The 18,228-nt window shown below is 40.1% G+C and overlaps 1 protein-coding gene across 21 annotated transcripts in view; it reads left to right on the plus strand.

The window, feature by feature from the left end:
- The window catches only part of Dysf (dysferlin), a 205,292-nt gene that overhangs the window by 164,664 nt on the left and 22,400 nt on the right, over nucleotides 1–18,228 (plus strand). For all 21 annotated transcript variants that reach the window (XM_076834051.2, XM_076834056.2, XM_076834058.2 and 18 more), the window contains 4 exons: nucleotides 3,674–3,772; nucleotides 14,138–14,266; nucleotides 15,010–15,165; nucleotides 16,662–16,753. In XM_076834051.2, coding sequence (XP_076690166.2) covers nucleotides 3,674–3,772; nucleotides 14,138–14,266; nucleotides 15,010–15,165; nucleotides 16,662–16,753 — 476 coding nt within the window. The remainder of the gene's footprint in view (nucleotides 1–3,673; nucleotides 3,773–14,137; nucleotides 14,267–15,009; nucleotides 15,166–16,661; nucleotides 16,754–18,228) is intronic.

Below are 18,228 nucleotides of genomic sequence, written 5' to 3' on the forward strand. Positions count from 1 at the left end.
TATACATATTGATTGATTTATTCCCCATAATAACTCAAGTTGATGTTATTTTGCCATTTTACAGATTAGATTATTGAGGCGCAGAGAGGTTATATTGTTGCCCAAGGTCAACAGCTGGGTGTGCAGGATTTGAACCCTGGAAATCTTGTTCCTGAGTCCTGGATCCTAACTACTTTGCTTTATTCTTGATTTAGGTCTCCATCTTATGCAATCGATTGTGGACAGAGGTAGCTGTAGGTATAAATGCTCAGGAGGGAGAAAACTTGGTACTCTCAAACACAATGCTGGCTTTTGCTTTAAAATGTTCATCATGCTAATAAAGCTAACACTTATTTTTAATTTATTCTAATTTGTTGTATATGACAATAGAATGCATTATAATTCATATTACACATATAGAGCATGATTTTTCATATTTCTGGTTGGACACAATGTAGAGTCACACCATTCCTGTCTTCATACATGTATTTAGGGTAATGATGTCCATCTCATTCCACCATCTTTCCTACCCCCATGCTCCCCCTTCCCCTCCATCCTCTTTGCCCTATCTAGTGTTTGTCTAATCCTTCAATGCTCCCCGCAAAAACCCCATCATGAATCAATATCCTTATATCAGAGAAAATATTTGGCATTTGTTTTTTGGGATTGGCTAATTTCACTTAGCATTATATTCTCCTACTCCATCCATTTACCTGCAAATGCCATGATTTTATTCTCTTTTAGTGCTGAGTAGTATTCCATTGAGTATATATACCACATTTTCTTTATCCATTCATCTACTGAAGGGCATCTAGGTTGCTTCCACAGTTTAGCTATTGTGAATTGTGCTGCTATTAACATTAATGTGGTTGTGTGCCTATAGTATGCTGTTTTTAAGTCCTTTGGATATAGACTGAGAAGTGGGATAGCTGGGTCAAATGGTGGTTCCATTCCAAGTTTTCCAAGGAATCTCCATACTGCTTTCCATATTGGCTGCACCAATTTGTAGTTCTACCAGCAATGTATGAGTGTGCCTTTTTTCCCACATCCTTGCCAACACTTATTGTTGTTTGTATTCTTGATAGTTGCCATTCTGACTGGAGTGAGATGAAATCTTAGAGTAGTTTTGATTTGCATTTCTCTAATTGCTAGAGATGTTGAACATTTTTCGTATGTTTGTTGATTGATTATATATTCTCTTCTGAGAAGTGTCTGTTCAGTTCCTTGGTCCATTTATTGATTGGGTTATTTGGTTTTTTTTGTGTGTGTGTTAAGGTTTTTGAGTGCTTTATATATCCTAGAGATTAGTGCTCTATCTGATGTACATGTGGTAAAGATTTGCTCCCATTCTGTAGGCTCTCTATTCACCTCACTGATTGTTTCTTTTGTTGAGATGAAGCTTTTTAGTTTGAATCCATCCCATTTATTGATTCTTGGTTTTAATTCTTTTGCTATAGAAGTCTTATTAAGAAAGAAATTAAAGGGATACATAGGAAAAGAAGAATTCAAATTATCACTACTTGCAGACAATATGATTCTGTAACTACTAGACCCAAAACATTCCACCAGAAATCTTCTAGAACTAATAAATGAATTCAGCAAAGTAGCTGGATATAAAATCAACACCCATAAATCAAAGGCATTTCTGTACGTCAGTGACAAATCTGCTGAAAGAGAAACTAGGAAAAATCACCCTATTTACAATAGCTTCAAAAAAATAAAATACAAGGGAATAAACTTAACAAAAAAGGTGAAAGACCTCTACAATGAAAGTTTTATTGCAGAATGGTTAGAGAATGTGACTGTCTTGAGTTTTATTTCTGAGGCTTTATTGAGATTTGCTTTGTGGTTTTTGATTTTTTTCTAAGAGCTTCAAGGGTGCTGGAAAAGAAGGTATATTTTCTGTTTTTGGTTTACATGTTTGTTTGCTTGTTACCATTAATGGTATTATCCAGACTCTCTGTCTCCTATTCTTTTTTAAGTTTACTTGGATTTTCAAGACTGAGAGACATAAATCCTTTCCCACAACTCTGTGTTCCTGTCTTTTCTTTGTACAAAAACATATTGGTTGGTTGTCTGTCTTTGCCTGACTTATAAATGCAAATGTTAAAGATCTGGGCTGGGAAAGAAAGGAACTGAGCAGCTAAACTGAATTCCATTTTAACCATTTTTACCTACGTGTACCTATTTGTACCTATTTGTGTGTCTTTGTGTGTTTCTGTGAGGTGTACATGCGATTTGGCATATACATCTCCCTTGGATGTGACTGTGTCAAAATTTTCTCCTGTGTGTAGTCATTGTGAGTTTGACATATGTGTCCATATATGTGTGTTTATCTGTAGCATCTTTTTCTTTAACTTTGAACCTTAAACATCAGGGCTAGGGACGGCCTTGCTATTAGCCTGGCTTTTTGTGGAGTGGTTAAAAGTCAGGAGCTATGCCCCCTTGTGTGTTAACCCATCTGAATCTTGGTTTATCTCTCCCGGCAGCAGAAGATCTTCCTGGTAAGTGGGTCCAATACCAACAGCCTCTTTCTGGCACTCATTCTTTGCTCTGACTGGGGACCAAGAATGTTAGGACCCTAAACCCCTGCTGTCACCCTCTCCCCAGAATGCCTGTCCATGTGACCCTGGCCTGGCTTCTGCTTGTGCTCACCCCTTCATAAGCAGGAACTTAAAGGACTTGGTGTTGGCCCCAAAGGGCCCCTAGTATTTTCAGAGGTTTGATGGTAGCGATTCAGGTTATTTTATGACCTCGTGCAGGCTCCTCTGAGATCTCCTCACCTCTCTCGCCCTCTCATAGGAGTCTCAAATTGGACTCTTTGGACACCTTGCACATGGCCTTTCTCATTGTACTGGATGAGCTGCCGGGGTGTGGACAGGCATAAACTGAGTGCCCAGCCCCACGTGGGTTTCTGAGGCCTGCCTCCTTGTGACCATCCCTCCTTCAGGGAACTTGCTGACTTCCTGGGAGACAGGGCACATTCCTTAGACAGGACGTGGCTGGAGGCCTGTTCCCCTCTCAAGAGCTGGAGGAGATAAGAGGTGGGAAGATCAGTGTTTGCCACACAGACAACAGGCCCCCATCTTCCTGCAAATGTGAGTGACTGGAGGAAGGAGAGGGCTGAGAGAGAGATGTCACAGCCTCCTCTATGCTCACCCAATCCCCCTGTTTAGCAGCGTCTTCTGAATAAAGGTCACTTAGTATGTATTGATTTTTAGGGGTTGTGCCTTGATTTGACCTCTAGGAAATCTTAGTTTGGGTTTCCAATGTGGGGAGGGGAAGGGCAGGAGAGGTCCTAGTGCATTTTGTTCATCAAAAATACATTACTGACATTTCCCCCAGAGCAGTCTCGGTACCCTCTGATTTTAGCATTGGTAGGTCCTTGGGATATAGAGGGCGCCATGATAATTATACCCACCTTTATAGAAAGGCCTGAGAACCTGACAGAAACCCACACAGTGGGGTCAGCACCAGGGCCAGAGCCTCTGCCTCTCAACCCCAGGCAGAGGTAGACATCTCCTCCAGTCTGTGCCCTGGAGAGGCCAGGTTTCAGCTCCCTGCTCCCCTGGGCTCTCCTGACAGGTGAGCCTTGGCATCTGGGCCAAGCCGGCGGCCTTGGTGGGGATCCATTAGGAAGGACTTTGCTTGGCAAGTTGTTTCTTACGTAGTCTCTTCCTTTCTCCCCACCCAGGAAGAGGAGTTCATCGACTGGTGGAGCAAATTCTTTGCCTCAATAGGGGAGAGCGAAAAGTGTGGCTCCTATTTGGAGAAGGATTTTGACACTCTAAAGGTGAGGTCTTGCTCCAAGATGGGGTTCTCTTCAGGCCTGTCGTCACGGGGCACTTGGGATGGGCAGCGGGAGATATAGCAGAAAGATAATGTGTGTGTGTGTGTGTGTGTGTGTGTGTGTGGGGTTGGGACTCTTGATGAACTAATTGGAATGAGAAAGGTCACCCACCTATTTGAACCAAAAAGTCATGTGGGCTGGGATAACTAAGAAAGCATTTTGGTACCTGTGATACTTGAAATATTTGTAGGTAAAATGATGCTTGAGTTTTGCCTTAAAAAATGCCCCTTCAGACCCCAAAAATATGTAGGAGGAAGATACATGGTATGGGTGGCCCTCTGACAGATTTTCAAAAGACTAAAAATGAGTAAGCCTATAAAGCATTAATTGTTAATCTTGGAGATGGGTACTTAGGGATTTGTAGTACTATCTGATCTCTTTTAGTGTTGTTTGAACTTTCCTATCATAGAAAAATTTGTAATAAATAAAAAGTGAAATCAATCTGAGAAAGTACCTGTGGCCTCTGAATATAAAAATATGGTGAAATCTTCTCTGGATAAAAATCAGGGCTAATCAGCCAAATTCTGGTATTTTGAGGACATTCTAAAAATACAATCACTCTTTTAAAAAATGGATTCCTTTTTAAAAAGATGACCAAAAGTGACTCAAAAATCACTGCCCAAAGGAGTTGCAAATTTCCTGTATAGGGTTACCAGATAAAATTCAGGATGTCAGCGAAAATTTCAGATAATGATGGATGATTTTTAAGAACAAGTATGCTCTAAATATTGTGTGGGACATACTTACCTAGAAATTATTTTTTATCTATCTAAAATTAAAATATAACTATGTGTCCTATATTTTCACTTACTTCTTTTGAATGTAAATGAGAAAGATTCTGTGCCCCACGATTACCCACAGGCATGGACAGGGGAGAACAAGTGGTGGGTGATGACTTCACATGCATGGGAAGGGTCCCCAGGACCTTAAAGGGAAGGGATAGTGAGGGTCCAGAGTAGTTGGGTGGCCTGGTCTTTCAGCTGATTTTTCTGGCTGAGAGTCTTTGGTGGGGACCCTGGAGGGTGGTTTCATGAGGTGGCAAATGTCATGTCTGATGTGTTGGAGGCTGCCTGGTGAATTGTGCCTGGAAACCTGGCGGCTCAGAGATTAGATGAGAGGCAGCAGCAGTGGCTCTCCCAGCAGTAAGCTCTTCCTTGACTTCACAGCTGGGTATGTGAGGTTGGGCAAAGGGACAGGACTATTTGTGTACCAGGAAGAAGGTTCAACACATTAGGTCTGGCATGTGGTACTGTGGCCTTGCCAAAAAATGAGACAAACCAAGCAAGAATGAGGACTGCTGCCAGGGTGGCCCGTGGCCCGCCCTGGCCCTGGCCCCGGCCCTGGCCCCTCGCTGGTCCCTAGGATGCCGGATGCTGAATTGGCAGCCAGCCCTCTTGCTTGACCTCTCTGAGGAGATCTCCAAACAGCATCCAAGTGAAAATAGCCTGTCCAAAGCAAAAGGCATTCCAACTATTTATGGGGGAAAACTAGATTTAGAAGGAAGTCCTTTAAGGATAAGTAAATAGAAGAAAACCAGCATCACCAGCATGGGTCTTTGAAAATAGCCTATAGCATAATGGAGAGAACAGAGTATACAACAAGTGGAGAAAAACTCATTTTGGAATTTACTAGCATAGGGCAAAAACCAATGCATAGTCTTAAATAGCAAAATGAAAATAAAAGATATAACAAAGCATTTTAAAACAAATTATAGAAAAAAACAGTAGAAAAAGAGCAATACATATTGGTTTTCCTAATAAACAAAAATGGATTAAACTCTCCTATTAAGTGAAAAGGACTCTTAGACTATATCAAAAGTTGAAATTCATCACATTGTCTGTTTTTTAAAAAAAATATATATTTTTTTAGTTGTAGTTGGACACAATACCTTTATTCAACTCATTTATTTTTATGTGGTACTGAGAATTGAACCCAGGGCCCCATGCGTGCTAGGCAAAGCTCTCTACCTCTGAGCCACAATTCCAGCCCCTATCGCACTGTCTCTTTATAAGACATGTCTAAAATGTACAACTTAGAATGGTTAAAAAGATGCTTTGGCAACCAATATTTTGGCTACAAATACAATTTCAGGTGAGTATGAACAAAGGGGAAGCAGGTAGAACTAAAGTAAAAAGCAAGGAAAAAAAGAGTTTTTTAGAAATAAAAAAGATACATTTCAATGAGAAGACTCCCAATGCTTAGAAATATTTAAGCAAAAATGGATAGGAATATATAAACAATTACTTCAGACAGATAAAACACAGAAATTAAAATTAAAGTGAGGGATTTTAATACATATTACTTTTTGATCAGTCAAAAAATAAATAAGAAAATAAAAAATCTGAATAACTGGGTAGATGTTTTAAAGTTATGTCAAGTTAATGTTGCATTTTTACATGAAGTCACAGTTGTAGCTTTAAAATACAAATTAAAGTCATAAAAATAGAGAATGTATTTTTTTCCTAATGCTCAGAGAATGCTTACAAAGTTTGATTACATATTAGTTTAGTAATATGTTCCCCAAAGCAGATATCATACAAGAGAGTTTGAAATAAAATGAGAAATTAATAATAAAAGTCTAAAAAGAAAGTTAAACCAGTTTGAAATTTAAAAAGTATTTTATTGGGACTTCCAGTATGAACATGACTGCATAAATCAGCATTTTTTCCCTTTTCTCTTGGAAATCATTCAAACCCACAAAATCCATTTTTTTTTTAACCAGAAAAGTTGGAAATAAATACAAGTTGCAGACTCCAAAATATAAGTAAGGGCTGCCCAAGGACAACTGAGATTGGGTAGAGACCCACTTGGCAGTTAATGAAGAGAAGATGCATCGAGGAGGATGAAAGCGCATAGGGGTAGTAGATCCCAGTGAAAATATCCTTCCAAATGGAAGAATGCTGATAATTATTTAAGATGGGTGATGAGTACATGGGAGTTTGTTATCTATTTGTTTTTACTTCTGTGTGCTTGGAAATTTTTTATAATAAGTAGTTTTAAAATATAGTTCTTGGAATTGAGGTTGCACTGTGAAATATGAAAGTTAATCCCCTGTTTGCAACACTGGAGCTTTGGAGACAGGATCAAAGTGATGACAGAAGCCTCCTTAGACTGGTTTGGTTCTGAGAAGCAGAGATGGTGGAGCTCCATGAGGATCACCCAGATGAGCCATAGTTGCAGGACGCAGTCTGCCTCTGTGGTAGGAACAAAGGAAGTAGCTGGTCCAGGAAAAATCCAACCTACTTAGTGATGAATAATAATAAAATAAATGATATAGCATTAATTTAAAAATTCTAGGCGGGGGGTGGGGGGGGAGGAGGGGAAAACAGAAATCAAATTTAGCAATGAAAAAGGATATATACCCACTGAAAAATTTTGCCAAGGAGCAGAAGTGATGGAACATTTTTCTGTGAGCTTTATAGAAATGGGGCTGTTAGAAAGCAAAGCAAGGGATGATGAAATGAGTGGAGAGGAGCTGTGACTGGTAGGACTCAGGAAAAAGGAAGACGAAACATGAAATTGGAAGGAGCAGGGGGCAGCGTGGACACGTGGGGAACACACTCAGGGGCGTAGAGGACAGAAATGACGAAAGCAAACAAATGATGGAAAAGGAAAAATGTGAAAAAGGAAAAAGAGAAAATGACAGATATTGAAGTCAAAGAAAAGAGGCCCAACATTTGCATAATTGGCCTCTCTGAAGATGATAACCAAAGCAATGAACCCAAACAAGTAAACATAAAAATTTAATCCAACTTCACTGGAATGAAGGAATGTTGAATATAAATTTTGTAAAGGTCCGCTGTGTATGAGGAAAAATGGACCCAGCTTGGTCAACTCTGAGACATATACTAGAGTAATTACTGTACTTCAGAGTTAAAGAAAGAATTCTTTGGGTAGTCATAGCTCTTTCTCATTCCATGGGATGGAGGAGAAATAAATCAAGATGACTTCAGTTTCTCTACAACCTTCAAAATTTTAAAGACTGTAAATCACCATATATAGGTGCATCAAAGAAATGCAGGGTGACCTGAGGATTTTACATTCAGCCAAGCTGCCCCCAGGCTTAAAGACTACAGACAGCCTGGTGTGTGTGTTCAGGAACTGAGTTAATATAATTCCTACGAGCCCAGCCTGACAGAACTCTCAGGGATGAGCTTTAGCCAGCTAGGCGACCAAAGCACAAGGACTGGGCGTGATCCCATTTTACCTTAGAATCAAAAGGAAAACAAACGGAAGGCTGGCTCAGAAGACAATGTAGATACCACATGATATGGTAAATGCAGAACAGACTGAAAATGTAGAAATGATAAAACTGACAAAAAGTTTGTGGAGAAGGAGGAAAGAAGGTGAGGCGTAGAGTAAGGACACTAATTGCTCTATTACAAAATGAATGGAGTGGAGAGATTAAAAAATTTGCAGATCACACCATAGGACTATAAGCAAATTATGACCAAATAGTAAATGGTAATCATTAAGAAGAAAATGTTGCCTAAAACTAGGTGATAGAGAGAGAGAAGGAGGAATATAAAGTTTAACCCACAAATACTGTCTCCAAAGACATAGAGGACTAAATTATTAGTAGTATGTATAAATTTATAATACCAGAATGGAAACTCAGGTCATCCTAGATACCAGAAGACACACACACACACACACACACACACACACATGCATTGTGCAGCTAGAGATTTCTAAAAAACCTATGAAACTAGAAAATTCCATGGCTAGCTTAATATAAACAAAGGTATAACTAAGGCTAAAAGTGTCTGTCATATCACTACCTGTAACATCAAGTGCTTATTATGAAATTTAAATTTGATCTCAAAACAAAATCTCTGTTAAATCAGACCTCAAAACAAAAATCTAACTCTAAAACAAAGAGATTTATAAAGAGTGAAAAAATAAAAAATTAGCAATATGTGTACCAGGCAAATGTAAATGAAAAGGTAGCAGAAGTCATGATGTTAATACTATATACGAGAGTTTTCAGGTTCCTAAGATTGAACAAGAGAAAAGTTGGCAATTTATGGTGCTCAGTGGTACAAGTTCAAGATAGCACAGTAATGAGAATGTCTACGTGTGAAGCAAGACAACGTCACCAGCTACAAAACAGAAAGTACAGGAGGTGAAAGAAGCAATAGAAGCATATTGAAAAGTAGAGAGAGATTTTAATTCACCTCTCTCAGTATATGTCAGATCAAAGGGACAAAAATGTGAGAGGATACAAAAACCCTGGCATAATTAGTAACCCAATTGAACTTGGAAGTCTGAAAATAAAGACCACACCTGTGGCACGATTGCAAAAAATGACTATGTAACAGGCCCCAGAGAGAATCTTAAATTTAAAAAAAAAATGATGCTATCACAGACGCCCATTTTCTGATTATAATGCTATAAAATTCAAAATTATCAACAAGATCAAAAGTCCTCACGGCCTCTTCTATCTGGATAATTAAAAAAATACAAACCCTCTATTAGTAATTTTTGAGTGAAAGAGAAGATACAAACCAAAGGTGCAGGATATCTAGGAAAGAATGATAAAATACTAGACAGTAAAACTTACTCGTTATAGCTAAAGCAGCTTTCAGAGTACATTTATAGCCTTCAGAACTTAGGTTAATTATAAAAGAATAAAAACTAAGCATCCAATTCTGAAACCAAATAAAACTGTAATTACACAATGCCAAGAAAATGAAAATGAAAATATTATCTATCAATACAAGTAGGGTAAGGCCAAGACAGTGGCAAGCAGAGGCAGTTTTGAGGCAGTAAATATTTTAATTATCATGAAAGAAAGAGTAAAGTGGATAATAATAATAAATTATTATAATTTATTATAATTATATAATTATTATGAATTTATTATTTAATAATTATTTATTATCTCTGACTTCAAGAAGTCAGAGATAATAATAATAATAATACATTAAAACACAAAGAAAATATAAAAGCAGAAATGAGAAACTCAGAAAAGAGAAAATGATAGAACTGAAAAACCTGAGAACTGATCCTTGAATTGAAATGAATCAGTAACATGAACAACTCTCCAGATGATTCAATAAGAGATGTAGAGAAAAACAAGCCAAAATCCGTAATGGAAGTAGGGGCATATGATTATAGTGGAGAATTAGAACAGTTCAGGAGAATTTTAAGTTCTATGGAGGGCCCTTCCTGTCTGTGGATTTCACATCTGCAGACTCAACCAATCTCAGATGAAAAATAGTTGAAAAAAATTTATTTTTACTGAACATGTACAGAGTTTTTCTCCTGTCGTTATTCTCTAAACAATGAATAAGTAGTTGTTATAGCTACTTATTTGAGTGAAAGAGAAAATACAAACCAAAGATTTACTTACATAGCATTTACGTTGTAGTAGGTATTATTAGAGGATGGTATAATTATGCTGGAGGATGAGAAAAACTATGCCATTTTATTTTATTTATTTTTATTTATTTTTTGGTACCGGGGATTAATCTCAGGGGCACTCGACCACCAAGCAACATCCCCAGCCCTATTTTGTATTTTATTTAGAGAGAGGGTCTCACTGAGTTACTTAGCGCCTTGCTAAATTGCTGAGGCTGGCTTTGAACTTGCAATCCTCCTGCTTCAGCCTCCCTAGTTGCTGGGATTACAGGCATGTGCTGCTGTGCCCAGCCTATGCCATTTTGTATAAGGCACTTGAGCATTTACAGGTTTGGGATATTTCCATACTAATAAGATTGAAAATCTCCTTGAAATGAGTTAATTTGAAGGCAAAGAGAAATACTAGGACTGTCTCAAGAAGGAACAGAAAACTATGAAAGAAAAAGGGAAATTATCAGAGAATTATCTCCCAAGAAAGAGCCACAATCAGGGGATTTAAAGAGGCAATTTCTTAAATATTAAAAAAAATAATAATTCCTATGATACATACACTATTCCACAGCAGAAAAAGAATTAAAAGTAAAAAAATTTTGGTTTTTTATAGAGCTAGAATTGCTTTACTACCAAAATCTGATAAAGCCCACTCATACATATAAATCTCATTTATGAAATGAATATATGTACAAAATCTTAAATAAGACCAAAGGGAACCAAATCGCATTTTAAAATAAAAAGTCACGCATGATAGTGAAATTGACTTTACAGTAAAAATAAGGAGAAGTCAATAATATTAGGAAATCATTAATAATATCCATCTTATTGAAAGGTAAAATTAACTGAGACTCAATAGATATAGAAAAGCATTTGGTAAGATTCAGTATCTTCTGTTGATTATTTGGAATGAGTCACATATTGGAAATAAGAAGGAGTTTCCTCAATGTTAGAATATATCTCAAACCAACAGCCAGCATTCAGCTTCATGACTTCTGCAGGTCTCTATCCCTAGAAATTAGGCTTCTGTTTCTAAAGAATATTCCTTAAGTGCATTTGTCTAGGGAGAGGGTTCATAGCTTATTGATTAGTGATCACTGAAGTCTTGTGGGACTCAATATAGGCCTATAGGGAAGCTCTGGGGACATCCCTTTTGACAAAGACAAGAAAAGACTCACCATGACCACATACATTGTTCTAACCATGTGTATTCTAACCATTTCCATGTGGACAAAAAGAAATAGGTCACTCATTTGAGAAAAGAGGAGACAATTATCATTACCATCAAGTGTGAAGGATTTGCTTGACCACCTGTAAAGAATCTGCTAAGTCAGAATCACTAGGAGAACCAGGAAGATGCAGCAACTGTTTAGGAAATCTAGTGAAAGAAAGGTTCACATTTGCAATACCAATGAAACATTTATCTTAGCTAGGAATAAACTTAATGAAAAGCAAGGAGGCCCTATATGAGGATAACTAGAAAATAAGTTTTGAATAAATTCAGCAACAGATTATATCTCTGGATAAAAAAACTAATACTGTAAAGATCTTGATTCCTTCCTCCAAAATTAATTTTAAGTTTAATGTGAGTCTAATAAAAATTCCAAGAAGCATTTGTTTAGAACTATACTTAATGTTCCAAAATTTCATCTGGAAGGACTTCAGAATATGTTATGGAGCCGCGGTACTTAGACATAGTGTTAGTGAGGAGTAGACAGAATGATAGAGTAGAATAGAAAGATATCACAACCAGCAGGATGTGTGATCACTTAGTGTGATACAAGTCACTGTGAAAAGGAGGAACAGTTTAAACAAATAAGACCTTAGACAATTGCATAACCATTTGGTGAAAAAGAATTTGAATTCTTCCCTCACGCTGTGTACCAAGTTGAATTGATTGCTTGTTCCTGCTGAAAGAAGAAGACCTCAGAGCCTAATTTGAAAGGCAGAAGCTGTAAGGAAAAAGGTCTTTATGAGACTGTGTAGAAATTTCTGGAATGGCTAAGAAAACAAACAAATGGAGCACAAACACACACAAACATGACATCAACACATACAAACATAAACATACCATGAAAATATCACACACATATCATAAACACGATTGAAAGGCAAGTGATCAACTGGGACGAGATATCTGTATCATGTTGGCTAGACCAGTGGTTAATATCCTCTACATACAAAGAGGCCTTTCAAATTACTACAACTCAGAAAACAGACACCAGGAGATGGAAAAAGGATAAATAACAAGGATGAGCAGTTCACAAAGAAGAAATACAAAGGGCTGATAAACCCATACAGGTTTTTCCAGTGGTCAAATAAATGTGAGTTAAAAATTCACTATACCATCTTTCATCTATCAAATTAGTAAATTAACATCTATCAAAATTAACAAACATTTAAGTGATGGTATAAGGCTAGAATATGATACATTTGCACCTGTGGTTGGAAGAACGAGTCTAGACAATTTTTCCAGAGGGCAATTTGACTGTGCTCATCAGAGTTCTTAAAACATTCATACGTTTTGACCAGGAATTCTTTTTCTAGAACCTTACCATAGAGATGCATTTAAATGAATACACAAAGCATATGGGTAACAGTTTTAAAACTCCTGTAATTTATAAGTAATTTAAAAAAAATAAGATTGAGCAATTGCAAAACTAAATGTTGGCCATAATTTATGATACATTTATACAATTTGATGTTATATTGCCATTAATGAGGTCATGTAGAAGTATATTTTTCACCTATAAAGATATTCATGAAACATTGTGAGGATAAAAAAAAAAAAAAGTTAACAACACAATTTATTTCCTGGGACTCCATTTTGGTAAGAAAAAATTCCAATAAAAAAATATTAAGAAAATGTTCAAAAGAACACATACCAATTTTTCATCACATAATTATTTGTTATTTGGGGGATTTTAAGTGTTATTAATTTTTCATATTTGATTATAATTTCTAATTTTTAATATTGTTATCACTTGCATAATTAAAATATTACTTGGAAGAGAGAGAATTTGAGCTGGGCCAAAATGAGAAATAATATTTTAGAAAGACGAGAGAGCAACTGATGTATCTTTACTGTCAACTTCAGTTTTAACCAATTCAGCATGTCTACCTGTCAACATATGAACCAGTTCAATATTACTACTATCATCTTTATCATCTGTAAAAAAAAATACTATTTCATTTATCAATTTCAAAAAAATTTTCTCGCAAATGATCATTATTGGCTATTTGAGAGCAGACAAATAAATAACAGATTTAACAAATTTAAGCTGGTGCTCAGCAGGTCTGCTCGGCTTAATATTTGATGCCGTCCTCATTGGACATCCTGAACAGGGGACATTTTTGCTTGAAATGCTGATCTGTTAATTTTCCAGAGTTCTGACTCTGTCTACAAATAAATTTAACACTTTATATGTTTGTAAGCTTATCTTCTTTTTTTGAAATATTTATTTAGTTGTAGATGAACACCCAGTATCTTTATTTATTTTTAAGTGTGCTGAGGATTGAACCCAGTGCCTCACACATGAGAGGCAAGCACTTTACCACTGAGCTACAGCCTCAGCCCCAAGATTATCTTCTTAAAAAAATGCACCACTCATTTTCTGTGATGATGCTCAAATACTTGGAATATTAATTCAAACACTCGCTTCCATAATGGGCTGAACCAATGTCTTCCCTCTTGCTCCCTCTCCTGGGGTTTTCGTTCCATCTCTGACTTTCCCCCCATTTCTTTCTCTTCTTCTTGGTTCCTCTGCACCTCTCCCATCTTGCCCTTCTCTTTGTCTGTGTTCCTTTATTTGTTTTGGTCCTCACTCACTTTCTTCTTCTCTGTTCCTTCTCTCTCCTTCTCTGCTTTCATACTATTGTGTGTTCCCTCCTTTTCCCATTTCCTCTTCCTTTGCTGTCCCTCTATTCTCTCCCCCTTGTCCCCCTCTATGACAGGTCTACGACACATCACTGGAGAATGTGGAGGCTTTCGAAGGCCTGTCCGACTTTTGCAACACTTTCAAGCTCTACCGGGGCAAGACTCAGGAGGAGACAGAAGATCCATCTGTCATTGGGGAATTTAAGGTAAGTCCTTGAGGATGTGTCCCTGGGTCAGCCTAAGTGAAGAAGGGGGTGGGGCAGAAACTGCAGTGGAGACCATGGTGCTGATGTGGGTGACCACAGGGATGGAAGTAGTGATGCTCCTGATGGTGGTAATGGGGCGGCATTGGGCTTGGTGAAGTTTGAAAGAAAAGTGACCACAACACTCGGAGCAACCAAAAGATCTTTATTGCAGCAGTGCAACAAAGAGAAAAGAAAGAAGGAAAGAAGGAGAGAGAGAGAGAGAGAGAGAGAGAAAAGAGAGAGAGAGAGAGAAAAGAGAAGAGGAGAGATGAAGAGGGAGAGAGAGAGAGACAGAGAGCACGCGCAAGAAAGACAAAGAGAGCAAGACAGAGCAAGAGAGAGAGAGCGAGAGAGAGGGGGGACTGGCAGGAGGGAGTTTTTATAGCCCAAATCTAATGGGGCCTCTGGGTCTGCAAGCTGCCTTGTTGGCCCAAGGGGGGGTTAAGTGTTCAGCCTTGAGCGGGGTTGAATGTTCAGACTTGAGGCAAACAGGTGATAAAGGACCAGATAGAGGGGGGTTTGAGTGCGTGGACTATCTTGCAGCCAACATCTGTTCAGCCTGCCCTGCAGACAACACAGTTCAGCCTGCTCTGCACCCAACAAAGTTCATGTGATGATTCTCTTAGAGATGAGAGCAGTGGTCATAATGGTTATCGGGTTGGTGACAATGCTAAAAATTAAAATCAACCTCTCCTTCTTTTCAGGGCCTCTTCAAGATTTATCCCCTCCCAGAAGACCCAGCCATCCCCATGCCCCCAAGACAGTTCCACCAGCTGGCTGCCCAGGGGCCCCAGGAGTGCTTGGTCCGCATTTACATTGTCCGAGCATTTGGCCTGCAGCCCAAGGACCCCAATGGGAAGGTGATTTTCCTAGAGCACTCAGAATGGCAGGCATGACTACAAATGGCCTCAGGAGTCTGGACATGGTCTCTGCCTCAGGGAGTCACAGTAAGATGGGGAAAACAGAAAAACCCGTGCAGAACTGAGATGTCACTGGATGGAGTTTTTGTCAAGGACCAAAATGTAGGAGGTCAGAGAAGAGCAAAGTTGGTACAGGACTATGGAAACATGTGGAAGTTTTGGGGGAAGGAATAGGATTCTTAAGTACAGATGGAATTTTGATAGGTCAGGAGGGAGAAGAAAGTAGTATTTTAAGAGGAGTCAAAAGCACAGGTAAAGGTTTGAAATGAGAGGGCTTGGTCCACGGGCAATTAGGATGCGACATAAGGATCAGCCTGGAGAAGGTGTAGGTGGAGGCTGGGATTTGCAGGGCATCCTTGGTGGGAAGGAAGGAACGAAGGAGGGAGGAGCAGGGTTGGTAACTGCTGTGCCCAACTGTGGTGGAGCTGGAGGTAGAAGGAAAACCAGGAATGCTCGAGGTGCCTTTATTTAACATTCTGGTGTTTTGTTCATCATGGATTATTGGCATTGACTTTAATTTTCAAAATACTGCACTGAAGTATTATTTATCTTGATTCCTGAGTTTTGGAGCCCTCCCTTAAATTGTGTGCCTAAGGCAAGAGACTCAGCTGTCTCACCCTAATCCTGGCCAGAGATGGAAGAAGGAGATTTGAAGGAGGGAAGGAGTCTGGGAGTCACAGGGAGACAGTGAGCTGGGGGACAGAGGAACGCTGGAAAGAGAGAGGAAAGCTGAGAGGTAGGAGTGGTCCTTTCTTACCTCCTTACACAGGTTCAGGCCTCCTGTGTGTCCTTGAGGCTGTGGGGAGGGGCTCAGCATCCTTCTCCTGCTGCCTGGCCTCTCAGGGCTGGGAGGTCAGATGATCCTCAGCCTTGGCACCATAGATGGCCTCCAGGATGTGGCCGGGTTGGCTTATATCCTTCACACCTTCTCAAGCCAGACTTGCCCTGGGCCTTCTCTGGCCAGGCTGTTCCTGGAGGATAGCTGAAGGACTGTTGTTGCTTTGGGGCCATATCCAGGAGATCGGCTTGGGCCAATCTTGGCGGAGAAAGTGGGACCATCTCTCCCCCTTTCCATCTGCTGAAGCAGCAGTCACAGAGAGGACCCCAGCCTGGCCTAGTCCCACGTAGAGTCCAGTCTGTTGTGTGTGCGAGCATGGGGGCTGGGCCCCGCCTCCCCCAGCCTCTTCCAGTGGGGCGATGGATCAGGAGTAAGGAAGACTCAGGTGCCCCACTCCCGCTGCAGGGGCTGAGGCTAGAGGCCTGTGTCAGGGGCCATGGGGTGTAGGGTGGGCCTCCTGGCCTGGCAGAACACAGTCCACATCACAGCCTCCTAATGGCTGGCCCACTCACCCTGTCCGGAGGCAGGGGGCTCAAGAAGCCCCCAAAGACACATTGGGATAATGATTTCACTTCACTGTCTCTGTGTTGTCCTTCAGTGTGATCCTTACATCAAGATCTCCATCGGGAAGAAATCTGTGAGTGACCAGGATAACTACATCCCCTGCACTCTGGAGCCTGTATTTGGAAAGTAAGTGGGGAGCAGCTTGGTCCTGGGCTGCAGAAGCCAGTGTGGATACCCCACAGACCAGTGGGCAGATGGGGTTGCTGCTGGGCAGTTCCTTTCTCCTGGGGCAGAACTGTATTCCCTAAATCTTGCATTTGGTGGGTGTAATCTGAGCTAGCTCTCAGTGAGCCAGAGGCTGGAGTCCTAGCGGAAGCCCCTAGTTAACACACTTAACGATTGCCTGGAAGATCAGAAATCTGCACAGAAGCTCAGAAGATGCATCGGTTAATTCCTTTTTGCATAAATTTTTTCTTTGGATTTACAGAAAAGTGAGAGAGAGGATACCTAATTGCATATACCTTTAGTCCTACTTTCTATCTTACCTTCGCCCAAATGAGGAAATGATATCAGTGCGTTGCTATCCAATAAACCCTGGACTTTATTAGGCTCTCACCAGTTTTCCACTAATGTCCTTTTACTCTGCTTTTCTGGTCCAGTGGACCATGTTGTACTCCATGATTTTTCTTTTAGTGCCCCACATGTGTCTGCTGTGGGTAGTTAGGGGAAGAATGTAGACCCGAGATAGTAACTGATTCTAGAAGGAGAACAATAGAAGGAAGACTCAGTGCTCATGCTGTGGGAGCAGCTTCAGGCATCCTGAAATCCTGAATCGCTGCTTGGTAGTGAACTTTTTTAGGTTGATAGCTGGTGGCTGTCTCTCTAGCAACTACACAAGCAGCCTCTTCTGATAGAATCAAGTGACATATTGAATTCATACCTGGTATCCGTTTGGTTATTGTTGTCATTTAGCCTGTGACCAAGACCCTGTCAGCCTGGGGAAATGCAGATTTTGAAGGGCAAATGGTCCTGGTCAGCAATGCGTCACCATCAGGCTGGGACTGAAAGGAAGCTGGAGGGTGCAGAGGGCAGCGCTGTTTGCTGAGCCCCAGTGGCTGGCACAGGGCTGTGGCTAGTGGTAATGGGCAGTGGATGGGCCTGTCCCACAATGTGTGTGCGTGCGTGCCTGTGCTTGTGTTTGCACCCAGGGCAGGCTGGAGAACACACTCCTCTCACTCCCATTTCCCTCCAAATCATGCCTGAAGGCTGGTGTGCCTGGTGCTTCTTGCTCCCTCAGATCAGAGCAGAAATACTCTCTACAACCCTTGAGATAATCAAACACAGCTTTGTTGTCTGATAGTGCCCTTCCCTGATGGATGTTGTGGTAGGAACATGGCTTTTCTGCCCTTTTTAAGTTCAGTCTATCTATCTATCTATCTATCTATCTATCTACCCATCCACCTACCTACATTCCTACCCACCCACCCATACGTCCATCCATCCACCTATCCATCCATCCATCCACCCATCCATCCATCCATCCATCCATCCATCCACCCATCCATCCATCCATCCATCCATCCATCCATCCATCCATCCATCCATCCATTCATCCATCCAGAGATTGAATCCAGGGGTGTTTTACCACTGAGCTATACACC

Source organism: Callospermophilus lateralis, chromosome 14 (assembly GCF_048772815.1).
Source record: "Callospermophilus lateralis isolate mCalLat2 chromosome 14, mCalLat2.hap1, whole genome shotgun sequence".
NCBI lineage: Eukaryota > Metazoa > Chordata > Mammalia > Rodentia > Sciuridae > Callospermophilus > Callospermophilus lateralis.